At 69.2% G+C, this 11751-nt stretch overlaps 1 protein-coding gene across 2 annotated transcripts; it reads left to right on the plus strand.

The window, feature by feature from the left end:
- Positions 1-713: 713 nt before the first annotated feature.
- MAPRE3 (microtubule associated protein RP/EB family member 3) lies at positions 714-10971 on the plus strand. Of its 2 annotated transcripts, none has more exons than XM_050948926.1 (6): positions 714-867; positions 3769-3914; positions 6410-6611; positions 8314-8468; positions 9471-9623; positions 9930-10971. In XM_050948926.1, exons 1-6 carry the CDS (start codon positions 747-749, stop codon positions 9996-9998), a joined length of 846 nt encoding a protein of 281 aa, XP_050804883.1. In that variant the 5' UTR covers positions 714-746; the 3' UTR covers positions 9999-10971. The 2 variants fall into 2 exon arrangements, with proteins under 2 accessions (XP_050804883.1, XP_050804884.1); XM_050948927.1 differs by having other exon boundaries at positions 6410-6566.
- The last annotated feature ends 780 nt before the right edge of the window (positions 10972-11751 follow it).

Raw genomic sequence — 11751 nt, forward strand, 5'->3', positions numbered from 1 at the left:
TGCTGTGGGGTGCAGTGCACTAGGACACACTGCCATACTGGGCTTAGACCCGGCCGTACACGCCCCTCCAGGTCCCCCCAGAGCATTCAGGGGGCCCTGCTGCCGAATTGCCGCCGAAGACCCGGAGCGGAAGAAGCTCTGGGGGCCTAGGCCCCGCAAGAGTTTTCTGGGGCCCCCGGAGTGAGTGAAGGACCCTGCTCCAGGGGCCCCGAAAAACTCTTGTAGGGGCCCCTTTGGGGCCCAGGGCACTGCGTGTACCCCAGCCCCCGGCGCGCCTTGCCCCCGGCAGGGCACTGCGTGTACCCCAGCCCCCGGCGCGCCTTGTCCCCGGCAGGGCACTGCGTGAACCCCCGGCCCCCGGCGCGCCTTGCCCCCGGCAGGGCACTGCGTGAACTCCAGCCCCTGGCGCGCCTTGCCCCCGGCAGGGCCCTGCGTGTACCCCAGCCCCTGGCGCGCCTTGCCCCCGGCAGGGCACTGCGTGAGCCCCCAGCCCCTGGCGCGCCTTGCCCCCGGCAGGGCACTGCGTGCGCCCATGGCCCTGCACATCCCAGCAGCCATTGCCCCTGCCCTCGGCTGAGCTGGGCACGCTGGGGGCCCCAGTGTTTCCTGCGGACACGTCACACCTGAGCCCAGATGGGTGGCAGGCGACCCAGGCCGACGCTGCCCACTGGGAGCTGCGCTGGGCCGGGGAAGCGGGTGGGGCGCTGAGCCGGCTGTGACCCGTCTCTCTGTGCAGCAGCTGGGGCATGGCCGTCAATGTGTATTCCACATCCGTGACCAGCGAGAATCTGAGTCGTCATGACATGCTGGCCTGGGTCAACGACTCCCTGCACCTCAACTACACCAAGATCGAACAGCTCTGCTCAGGTAGGGCCGCCCGAACGGACCCCTCCAGGGGCAAGGACAGGAGGGGTCCAGCCAGCCCAGCCGGGGAGAGCTGCCCTCTGGCCAGCCCAGCCCCTGCCCTGTCCCAGCCGGGGAGAGGTGCCATCTGGGTGGCTGAGTTCCCAACCCCTGCCCTGTCCCTGCCAGGGGCTGCAGGGCAAGGGGGGGCCCAGGATCCAGGGGCTGGGGGGGGCGTCGGCAGAGCTGTGCCGTTCCTGGCAGACATGGAAGCCAGGTGCCCATGCCCGTGCCCATGCCCATGCCATCTGCATAGGGTTGCCAGGTGTCCGGTTTTGACCTGAACGCCCAGTGGAAAAGGGACCCTGGCGGCTCCTGTTGGCACAGCCGTCTGGGCTGTTAAAAGTCCGGTCAGCAGCACAGCGGGGCCCAGGGCTCAGGCAGGCTCCCCACCTGCCCTGGCTCCACGCAGCTCCGGGAAGCAGCCGCCAGGTGCCTGCAGCCCCTAGGCACATGGGCAGCCAGGGAAGCTCCACACGGTGACCCCGACCCGAGTGCCGGCTCTGCCGCTCCCGTTGGCTGGGAACCGCGACCGATGGGAGCTGCGGGGGCAGCACCTGCGGGCAGGAGGGCGGCGCACAGCACCTCCCGGCCACCCATGCAGCTAGGGGTGCAGGGACCTGGCAGCCACTTCCTGGTAAGTGCCACTGGGACTCTGAGCCCCCTCCTGCCCCCGAGCCCTCATCCCTGGCCCCACCCCAGCCCCAGCCCCAGCCCTGAGCCCCCTCCTGCACCCAAACCCCTCACCCCCGGCCCCACCCCCAGCCCCAGCCCTGAGCCCCCTCCTGCACCCAAACCCCTCACCCCTGGCCCCACCCCGCCCCCAGCCCTGAGCCCCCTCCTGCACCCAAACCCCTCACCCCTGGCCCCACCCCGCCCCCAGCCCTGTGCCCCCTCCTGCACCCAAACCCCTCAACCCCGGCCCCACCCCCAGCCCTGAGCCCCCTCCTGCACCCAAACCCCTCACCCCCGGCCCGAGCCCCAGCCCTGAGCCCCCTCCACCACCCAAACCCCTCACCCCTGGCCCCACCCCGCCCCCAGCCCTGTGCCCCCTCCTGCACCCAAACCCCTCAACCCCGGCCCCACCCCCAGCCCTGAGCCCCCTCCTGCACCCAAACCCCTCACCCCCGACCCCAGCCCCAGCCCTGAGCCCCCTCCTGCACCCAAACCCCTCACCCCCGGCCCCACCCCCAGCCCTGAGCCTCCTCCTCCACCCAAACCCCTCACCCCCGGCCCCACCCCGCCCCCAGCCCTGTGCCCCCTCCTGCACCCAAACCCCTCACCCCCGGCCCCAGCCCGCCCCCAGCCCTGTGCCCCCTCCTGCACCCAAACCCCTCACCCCCGGCCACACCCCCAGCCCCAGCCCTGTGCCCCCTCCTGCACCCAAACCCCTCACCCCCGGCCACACCCCCAGCCCTGAGCCCCCTCCTGCACCCAAACCCCTCACCCCTGGCCACACCCCCAGCCCTGTGCCCCCTCCTGCACCCAAACCCCTCACCCCCGGCCACACCCCCAGCCCTGTGCCCCCTCCTGCACCCAAACCCCTCACCCCCGGCCACACCCCCAGCCCCAGCCCTGTGCCCCCTCCTGCACCCAAACCCCTCACCCCCGGCCACACCCCCAGCCCTGAGCCCCCTCCTGCACCCAAACCCCTCACCCCTGGCCACGCCCCCGGCCCTGAGCCCCCTCCTGCACCCAAACCCCTCACCCCCGACCCCACCCCCAGCCCCAGCCCTGAGCCCCCTCCTGCACCCAAACCCCTCACCCCCGGCCCCACCCCCAGCCCTGAGCCCCCTCCTGCACCCAAACCCCTCACCCCCGGCCCCATCCCACCCCCAGCCCGTGCCCCCTCCTGCACCCAAACCCCTCACCCCCGGCCCCATCCCACCCCCAGCCCGTGCCCCCTCCTGCACCCAAACCCCTCACCCCCGGCCCCACCCCTAGCCCCAGCCCTGAGCCCCCCTCCTGCACCCAAACCCCTCACCCCCGGCCCCACCTCCAGCCCTGAGCCCCCTCCTGCACCCAAACCCCTCACCCCCGGCCCCACCTCCAGCCCTGAGCCCCCTCCTGCACCCAAACCCCTCACCCCCAGCCACACCCACAGCCTTGAGCCCCCTCCTGCACCCAAACCCCTCATCCCTGGCCCCACCCCCAGCCCTGAGCCCCCTCCTGCACCCAAACCCCTCAGCCCCGGCCCCACCCCCAGCCCCAGCCCTGAGCCCCCTCCTGCACCCAAACCCCTCACCCCCGGCCCCAGCCCCAGCCCCAGCCCTGAGCCCCCTCCTGCACCCAAACCCCTCACCCCCGGCCCCAGCCCCAGCCCCAGCCCTGAGCCCCCTCCTGCACCCAAACCCTCACCCCCGGCCCCACCCCCAGCCCCAGCCCTGAGCCCCCTCCTGCACCCAAACCCCTCACCCCCGGCCCCACCCCCAGCCCTGAGCCCCCTCCTGCACCCAAACCCTCACTCCCGGCCACACCCACAGCCCTGACCCCTCACCCCCAGCCCCAGCCCTGAGCCCCCTCCTGCACCCAAACCCCTCACCCCCGGCCCCACCCGCAGCCCTGACCCCTCACCCCCGGCCCCACCCCCAGCCCTGAGCCCCCTCCTGCACCCAAACCCCTCACCCCCGGCCCCACCCCCAGCCCTGAGCCCCCTCCTGCACCCAAACCCCTCATCCCCGGCCCCCCCCAACCCCCTGCCCCAGCCCAGTGAAAGTGAGTGAGGGTGGCGGAGAGCGAGCAGTGGAGGGAGGGGGAAGGAGTGAGAGTGGGCGGGGCCCCAGAGAAGGGGCGGGGCCCCAGGGAAGAGGCGGGGCAGGGTTTGGGTGTTGCGCAATGAGGAAGTTGGCAGCGCTGTGCCCGCAGGTGCTGCCTACTGCCAGTTCATGGACATGCTGTTCCCGGGCTGCGTGCACCTGCGCAAGGTGAAGTTCCAGGCCAAGCTGGAGCACGAATTCATCCACAACTTCAAGGTGCTGCAGGCCGCCTTCAAGAAGATGGGGGTGGACAAGGTGCGTCGCTGCCCCCCAGCCATCCCCTGCCAGCCTCCGCTAGAGCCCACCAGCACCCCCGGGTGTGCCTGCCTGCCAGCCAGCCTCCCCTAGTGCCCACCAGCACCCTCAGGTGTGCCTGCCAGCCAGCCTCCCCATGGCTGCCAGCCTCCCCTAGAGCCCACCAGCACCCACCCCCGGGTGTGCCTGCCTGCCAGCCTCCCCATGGCTGCCAGCCTCCCCTAGAGCCCACCAGCACCCCTGGGTGTGCCTGCCTGCCAGCCTCCCCTAGTGCCCGCCAGCCTCCCCTAGTGCCCACCAGCTTCCCCTAGAGCCCACCAGCACCCCTGGGTGTGCCTGCCAGCCAGCCTCCCCTAGTGCCCACCAGCAACCCCGGGTGTGCCTGCCTGCCAGCCAGCCTCCCCTAGTGCCCACCAGCACCCTCAGGTGTGCCCGCCTGCCAGCCAGCCTCCCCTAGTGCCCACCAGCCTCCCTTAGTGCCCACTAGCACCCCCAGGTGTGCCTGCCTGCCAGCCAGCCTCCCCTAGTGCCCACCAGCCTCCCCTAGTGCCCACCAGCACCCCCAGGTGTGCCTGCCAGCCAGCCTCCCCATGGCTGCCAGCCTCCCCTAGTGCCCACCAGCACCCCCGGGTGTGCCTGCCCGCCAGCCTCCCTATGGCTGCCAGCCTCCCCTAGTGCCCACCAGCACCCCCGGGTGTGCCTGCCTGCCAGCCTCCGCATGGCTGCCAGCCTCCCCTAGTGCCCACCAGCACCCCTGGGTGTGCCTGCCTGCCAGCCAGCCTCCCCATGGCTGCCAGCCTCCCCTAGTGCCCACCAGCACCCCTGGGTGTGCCTGCCTGCCAGCCAGCCTCCCCTAGTGCCCACCAGCCTCCCCTAGTGCCCACCAGCACCCCCGGGTGTGCCTGCCTGCCAGCCTCCCCATGGCTGCCAGCCTCCCCTAGAGCCCACCAGCACCCCCAGGTGTGCCTGCCAGCCACCCTCTACTAGCCTCCCCATGCCTGCCAGCCAGCCCCCGCCAACCTCCCCATGCCTGCCAGCCAGCCCCGCCAGCCTCTCCAAGCCTGACAGCCACCCTGTGCCAGCCTCCCCGTGCCTGCCAGCCAACCCTGCTAGCCTCCCCAAGCCTGCCAGCCTCCTCTTGTGCCCACCAGCACCCCCAGGTGTGCCTGCCAGCCACCCTCTACCAGCCTCCCTGTGCCTGCCAGCCAGCCCCGCCAGCCTCCCCATGCCTGACAGCCACCCTGTGCCAGCCACCGTCTACTAGCCTCCCCGTGCCTGCCAGCCACCCTCTGCCAGCCTCCCCATGCCTGCAAACCTCACCCCAACTAGAACTCCGGTGTGCCTGCCAGCCTCCCCATGCCTGCCAGCCGTCCCTAGTGCCCACCAGCACCCCCGGGTGTGCCTGCCAGCCACCCTGTGCCAGCCTTCCCATGCCTGCCAGCCTCCTCATGCCTGCCAGCCAGCCCCGCCAGCCTCCCCATGCCTGCCAGCCACCCTTGTGCCCACCAGCACCCTCGGATGTGCCTGCCAGCCACCCTCTACCAGCCTCCCCATGCCTGCCAGCCAGCCCCGCCAGCCTCCCCATGCCTGCCAGCCTCCCCATGCCTGCCAGCCAGCCCTGCCAGCCTCCCCAGCCCTGCCAGCCACCTCTTGTGCCCACCAGCGCCCTCGGGTGTGCCTGCCAGCCATCCCCTGCCTGACAGCCACCCCATGCCTGACAGCCACCCCTTGTGCCCACCAGTACCCTCGGGTGTGCCTGCCAGCCATCCCCTGCCTGACAGCCACCCCATATCTGCCAGCTTCCCCATGCCTGACAGCCACCCCTTGTGCCCAACAGCACCCTTGGGTGTGTCTGCCAGACCCCCTCATATCTGCCAGCCACCCCCTGCGAGAACCCCTGTGCGTGCCTGCCCGCCAGCCACCCCTTGTGTCCAACAGCACCCCCAGGTGTGCCGGCCAGCCTCCCCCATACCTGCCAGCCACCCCCCACCAGAACCCTGGTGCGTCCCTGCCTGTCAGCCATCCCTTGTGCCCACCAGCACCCCTGGGTGTGCCTGCCAGCCACCCCCCGCCAACAGCATGCCCACCAGCCTCCCTCTGTGCCAGCCAGCAGCCCTCACACTTACCAGTTACCTCTCCACCAAGAGTGCCGAATGCCCACCAGCCACCCCCTGCAAGATTCCTCATGCCTGCCAGCACTTTCTCTGTGCCAGTCAGCACCCCCTGTGCCCGCCAATGCCCCCACATTCCTGCCAGTATCCCTCCCTGTGCCTGCCAGCCACCTACCGCCAGCACCCACTGCCTCCACCAATGCTTTGGGCTGACTGAGACGGGCCCATGGAGCCAATAGGAATTGACATTACCCCAATGTGTCTCAGCAACCGTGGTTGTGGGCAAATGTCAGTTGAGCTGCAGGAGCTGCCGTGGCACTGCCCCCTGGGTGCGGTGGGGGAGCATGGGCCTGCCAGCCCCTCACGCACTGCCTGTTGTTCCAGATCATCGCGGTGGAGAAGCTGGTGAAAGGGAAGTTCCAGGATAATTTTGAGTTTATTCAGTGGTTTAAGAAATTCTTCGATGCCAACTACGACGGGAAGGAATACAACCCACTGCTGGCGCGGCAAGGGCAGGAGGTGGCACCGTCTCCAAACCCAGGTGATCAGAACTTCAACAAACCCAAGAAACCCATTGGCACTGCAGGTAATGTCGCCGACCCCTGGAGAAAGCTGGCATCCCTGCCCCTGCGCCCGCAGGATCCCGACTCTGCCTAGGTCTCAGCTTGCTAGCATGGCCTTCGGCTGCCTGCCCCAGCCCCCTGGTGCCAGTCGGGCCCTGCCCCTGGGTGGCATGGTGCTGCGTGCGTTGTGTTGGCTTGGCAGTGCCCGACCACCAGTGCCAAGTAGGTGTGGAGGGGACGGGACGGGCAGGGCTGGGAGCGGGGTGAGTTCTGAGCTGGGGCTGCCTCGGCGTTAGGACACGGTCCAGCTGTGCCTGGCCCTGGGGGGGATTGGCTGCTGAGCACCCTGGGACCCTGGCTCTTCTGCCATCTGCTCCCTAGACCTGGCCTGGGTCCTGTCAGGCAGCCCCGGAGCTATTCTGCGCTGGTCCTGCCTTGGCCCAGGGGCTTGGGGTGCATCCTGGCAGCGCCCGTTGCCCGCGCAGGCCTTCGCCTTCCCGCAGGCTCTCAGCCAGGGCCCCTCCCCAGCGCAATGCAGAGTCCCACCAGCTCCCTGCTTCCAAGGGCTGTGCGTGGTACCCCCCCGAGCACCTGCCCTGACTGGGGACCCTGCCCTGCCCACGCCAGCCTCCGGCCATGGGCCAGCCTGGCCATGGGCAGGGCATGGCTGGTTCAGGCTGGCAGTCAGACACAGAGGGCGTTCTCTTTCCCCTCTCCCATCCCCATCTCTGTCCTGCCCAGCCCCACCCTCCCCCTCCCCGTGGGACCTGGTGCCCCCAAGCTGGGAGCAGCGGTGCCCACAGTGGCACCGCCCATTGTGTCCCTGCAGTGAGAGCCCTGGCCTGGCCAGGCTGAGCGCTGGGGGCAGCTGGGTGGGCACAGAGCTGCGGCTCCTTTCAGCTCCTCCTGCTGCTTGGGGCCACGCGTCCCGTCAGAGCAGGGGGTGGCGAGGGGGGGCAGGGCGATGGGCTGGGGAGCGTCGAGGGGAGGACAGGTGGTGGGCTGGGGGCCAGGAGGTGGGGAGGGGGTGCAGGGGGATGGGCTGGGGGATGGGGGCAGGCAGGTTCTCTGGAGTGCAGGGAGTGGGGGCTGGCTTGGGGTGGGGTTGGGGGTGCAGCAGGGGAGGAGCCTACTTAGCTCTGGGGTCCATGAGGGGGCACCAAGCTGGGGCAGGTGCGTGGCTGTGCATGGCACCTCTCCAGCATACACCTGGCAGGGGGGAGTGCCGGTTTCAGGGGGCAACATCCGTACCTTGCTGCCCCCAGGGCCATGGGGCTGCCCCACAGGCATTCTCGTGCCCTGCCCTTCCCTGGCCTCCACAATTGGTAATGAACAACCCCCCCACAGCCTGCACCGCCATGGGGGAGGCCTTGTTCTCCCATCTGGGGAAACCGAGGCAGGGAAGACCCAGGACTTAGGGCATGGAATCCAGGCATCCTGAGTCCTGTGCTTTAAGCAGCCATGGTCTGTGTCTGCAGCCCCCTGCCCAGCGCAGCCCTATGTGACCCCTGGCCAGCGACTGTCTGACCCGCTGCCCCTGCGCCCCGCATGCCCGTGGCCCGCACCCCGCAGGGGAGGGCAGGGGCTCTGGGAGCAAGCTGTGCCCGGGGGGGCCATGCTTTGGGGGGCTGCGCTGGGGGGGGCTGTGCCAGGGGGGCAGCGCTGGGGTGGGGGCTGTGCCGGGACTCGTGCTAACCTCTGGCTGTCTCGGGCGGCTCCCTCCAGCCCCCCAGAGAACCTCCCCCACAACCCCGAAGACGATGCCGGTGCCAACCCGAGTGACCAATGTCATCCCCAGCAACATCACCCGGAAAAACCCGCCTGCTGCCCGCAACGGGGGCAGTGAGGCCGACACCCAGATCCTGGAGCTCAACCAGCAGGTGGGCAGGAGCGAGGGGGTGGGGCTGCTCCAGGGGCACAGACTCCAGCCCCACAGAGGGTGCTGGGGGGCACAGGTGCCAGTCCCACGAGGGGCACAGACACCAAGCCCCATAGGAGATACTGGGGGGGCCCAGGTGCCAGGTCCCACGGGGCGCTTGGGGGCACAGATGTCGGACCCGGCACAGGCCTTGGGTTCTGCTGGGAGAGTCCAGAGGGGCACAGATGCCGGGTCCTGTGGGGCACTGGGGGGCACAGATGCCAGATCCCGTGGGGCGTTGTGGGGCACAGACGCCAGGTCCTGCTGCGGCGGTTCAGGGCAGCACAGACACTGGGTCCCACTGGGCTCTGGGGGGCACAGATACCAGGTTCTGTCTGTTGTTGAGGATTGCAGAAGCTGGGTCCCACCAGGCGCTACGGGGCACAGACACCTGGTCCCGCTGGGCTCTGGGGGAACAGACAAGTGGGGGCACTGGGGGCACAGACGCTGGACCTGTGGGGCACTGGGGGCACACAGGCACCAGGTTCTGCTGGGAGAGTCCAGAGGGGCACAGACACCAAGCCCCATAGTGATACTGGGGTGCACAGGTGCTGGGTCCTTGGGGCTCTGAGGGACACAGATGCTGGGTCCTGCAGGGCACTGGGGGACACAGGCTGGGTCCGTGGGGCGCTGGGGGGCGCAGATGCCGGATCCTGCAGGGCACTGGGGGCGCAGGCACTGGGTCCCACAAGGGGCACAGGGGGGCACAGATGCCAGGTCCCGTGGGGCGCTGGGGGCCACAGACACTGGGGTCATGGGGCTCTGGGGGACACAGACGCTGGGTCCGTGGGGCGCTGGGGGTTGCAGATGCTGGGTCCATGGGGCGCTGGGAGATGCAGATGCTGGGTCCTGCAGGGCACTGGGGGGCACAGGCCGGGTTTGGGGGGCGCTGGAGGGCGCAGATGCCGGGTCCCACTGGGTGCTGGTAACAGCCCCTCTCCCTGCCCTGCCCTGCCCTGCGCAGCTCATGGACCTGAAGCTGACGGTGGACGGGCTGGAGAAGGAGCGTGATTTCTACTTCAGCAAACTGCGGGACATCGAGCTGATCTGCCAGGAGCACGAGAGCGAGAACAGCCCTGTCATCGCTGGCATCATCGGCATCCTGTATGCAACTGAGGTCAGTGCCCGCGCGAGCGCCAGCCGCTGAACGTCTGGGGGAGCCTGTCAGCTCTCCGCCCTGCCCCAGGCCAGGTCTGGGGCTCACGCTCAGTTGACGCCAGGGCCGATCTTTGTGCCTGGCTCCATTCCGTTCTGCCCTGCCTGCCGGGCACTGAGCGCGGGTGGCTCCCGGGCAGGCCGGTCAGAGCCGTGCAGCTGGCCTGGGAGCGGGCTGGGGCTGAGTTCCCCTCCCTGGTGGAGTCTTTCGGGGGGGTTCCTTGGCCCGGGCCGGGGAGGCTCACCCTGTCTCTGCGCCCCCCCACAGGAAGGCTTTGCGCCGCCGGAGGATGACGAGGTGGAGGACCAGCAGCCGGAGGACCAGGACGAATACTAGCTCCGAGCCCTCCTGCCTCGCGTGACGCCGCCCGGCCGTGCCCGGCCTGCCATAGACACTGAAGGGATGCGTGTACAGCCGCGGCCTGCACTATCACACATTATAACAGTTTCAACCAACCAGCCCACCACCCCGGTGCTTTCTGTCCAGCCGCAGATCCTGGGACCCCACGGACTCCGACAAGGCCTAGAGAGGAGAACCGAATTGTAAATACGCATGGGGCTGCCGGGGGGGCGGGAAGGGCCCTGGCCCCCCTGCCCCCTCACCACCTCACTCCCCTTATTTATTTCAGTTGTCACCTTTGGTGTGAGCGCTGCAGCCTTCCCAGGGAGGGCTCCCGTCCCCCAGCCTGGCCCCTGTATTATAGTTACAGCCCGATCCCTTTGTATATTGCCCGGGAGGGAGCTGACTTGCACTTTGCCTGTTGTGGTCACGGGCGCCCAGTTGTCGTGGCCTGGGGAGCGTGAGGGCTCCAGGAGCATCCCGGCCCGCATGAGGCTAGGCCCTGGCCCGGCCTCGCAGGCGCGGGGGAGGGCGCGTTTATTTATTGGTCTCAGTTCACATGGTCAAAGCCAACAAAGGTGGCTTTCCCAGCGCCCCGCCCCTGCCTGCCATGCCCAGGGCAGGGGTGGTGTCCACACTCTGCTGGGCTGGCAGGATCCCAGAGCAGGGGACACCCCCAACACGACTGCGCTGGGGGGAGCAGGAGCCCCCAGGCTCCACTCTGAGCTTCTGGTCCCCGACTGCAGCGCAGGGCACTTGGCCCGCTGCTGGGGGGCGGGACCCGGGCCTGCCCGGAGGCTCAGTGCCCGTCCCTGTGGGTTCCAGCACCACGCCGTTTCGATGAGAATGCCACACAGCCGCTGCTGCCTTGCTCGTCTCCCTGTTCGTATTGCCTGTCTGCCCAGTCGCCTGCTGTGCATCCTGCATCTGTGTTACGTTGGATTTCAAATAAACTGGTGTGGTAAATGCGTGTCCGGGGGCGTCTCTGGCTCGGCTGCCTGGGCTCCCCCAGGGCGGGGCATGGAGCATGGGCTTCCTCTGGAGCAGCAGGCCGGGGTCCAGGCCCAGCTCCAAAGGGAGTGGGCGTCTCAGGAGGGCTGGGCCCTTTGGAGCTGCTGAGGGATGGGCACCTAACACCCTGAGGTGGGAGCATGGCCCCGCTGTCACTGCACAGAACGTGGCATCATGGCCAAAACCCAGGATTCCAGGGCAGAAACAGGTGGTTCCCACTGGCGCACCTCCTCAGCACCCTCGCTCAGGCCAGAGCCAGCCCTGCAGGGCCCCTAAAGGAAAGCCCCAGAGACCCACGCTGCACCCCCCATCGCTCAGCTTCCCCCAGGAGCTCCCCCTACAACGTACCCACTCAGCCATGAACTGGCTGCAGCCTGGTCAGACTCAGCTACGGTGTGAGAATCCCCTGAGCTACCCCCCCCGGACCCCTGGTGTGGATACAGCTCCCTCAGCAGACGGGTTCTGCCATTGCTCGGGGGTAGGAATGACAGCACCGGACCCCCCTGACGTTGGTGCAGGCCGTGTCTGTGCTACGGTTCCTCTGGCACCCACGGCCTGAGAACGGTGCTAAACACATAACTCCAGCCAGTGCAGTAATTCCTGCCTGTCCCCACTGCCCTCCTCACCTGGCGCCTTCCACCCACCGTGGGCTGGCAGCCTGATCCTGCAGGGAGAGGAGAATCCCGAGTGCCCCCTTTACCCTGCCTGCAGCCTGGTGCCCCTCCAGCGCTGCCCTCTG

The sequence above is a fragment of the Gopherus flavomarginatus genome, chromosome 4 (genome assembly GCF_025201925.1).
Source record: "Gopherus flavomarginatus isolate rGopFla2 chromosome 4, rGopFla2.mat.asm, whole genome shotgun sequence".
Taxonomy (NCBI): Eukaryota; Metazoa; Chordata; order Testudines; family Testudinidae; genus Gopherus; species Gopherus flavomarginatus.

Coding starts and splice junctions, on each gene's coding strand:
- MAPRE3 (XM_050948926.1), top strand. CDS start 747: ATGGCCGTCAATGTGTATTCCACATCCGTGACCAGCGAGAATCTGAGT. Junction 868..3,768: donor GATCGAACAGCTCTGCTCAG/GTAGGGCCGCCC, acceptor CTGTGCCCGCAG/GTGCTGCCTACTGCCAGTTC. Junction 6,612..8,313: donor GAAACCCATTGGCACTGCAG/GTAATGTCGCCG, acceptor GGCTCCCTCCAG/CCCCCCAGAGAACCTCCCCC.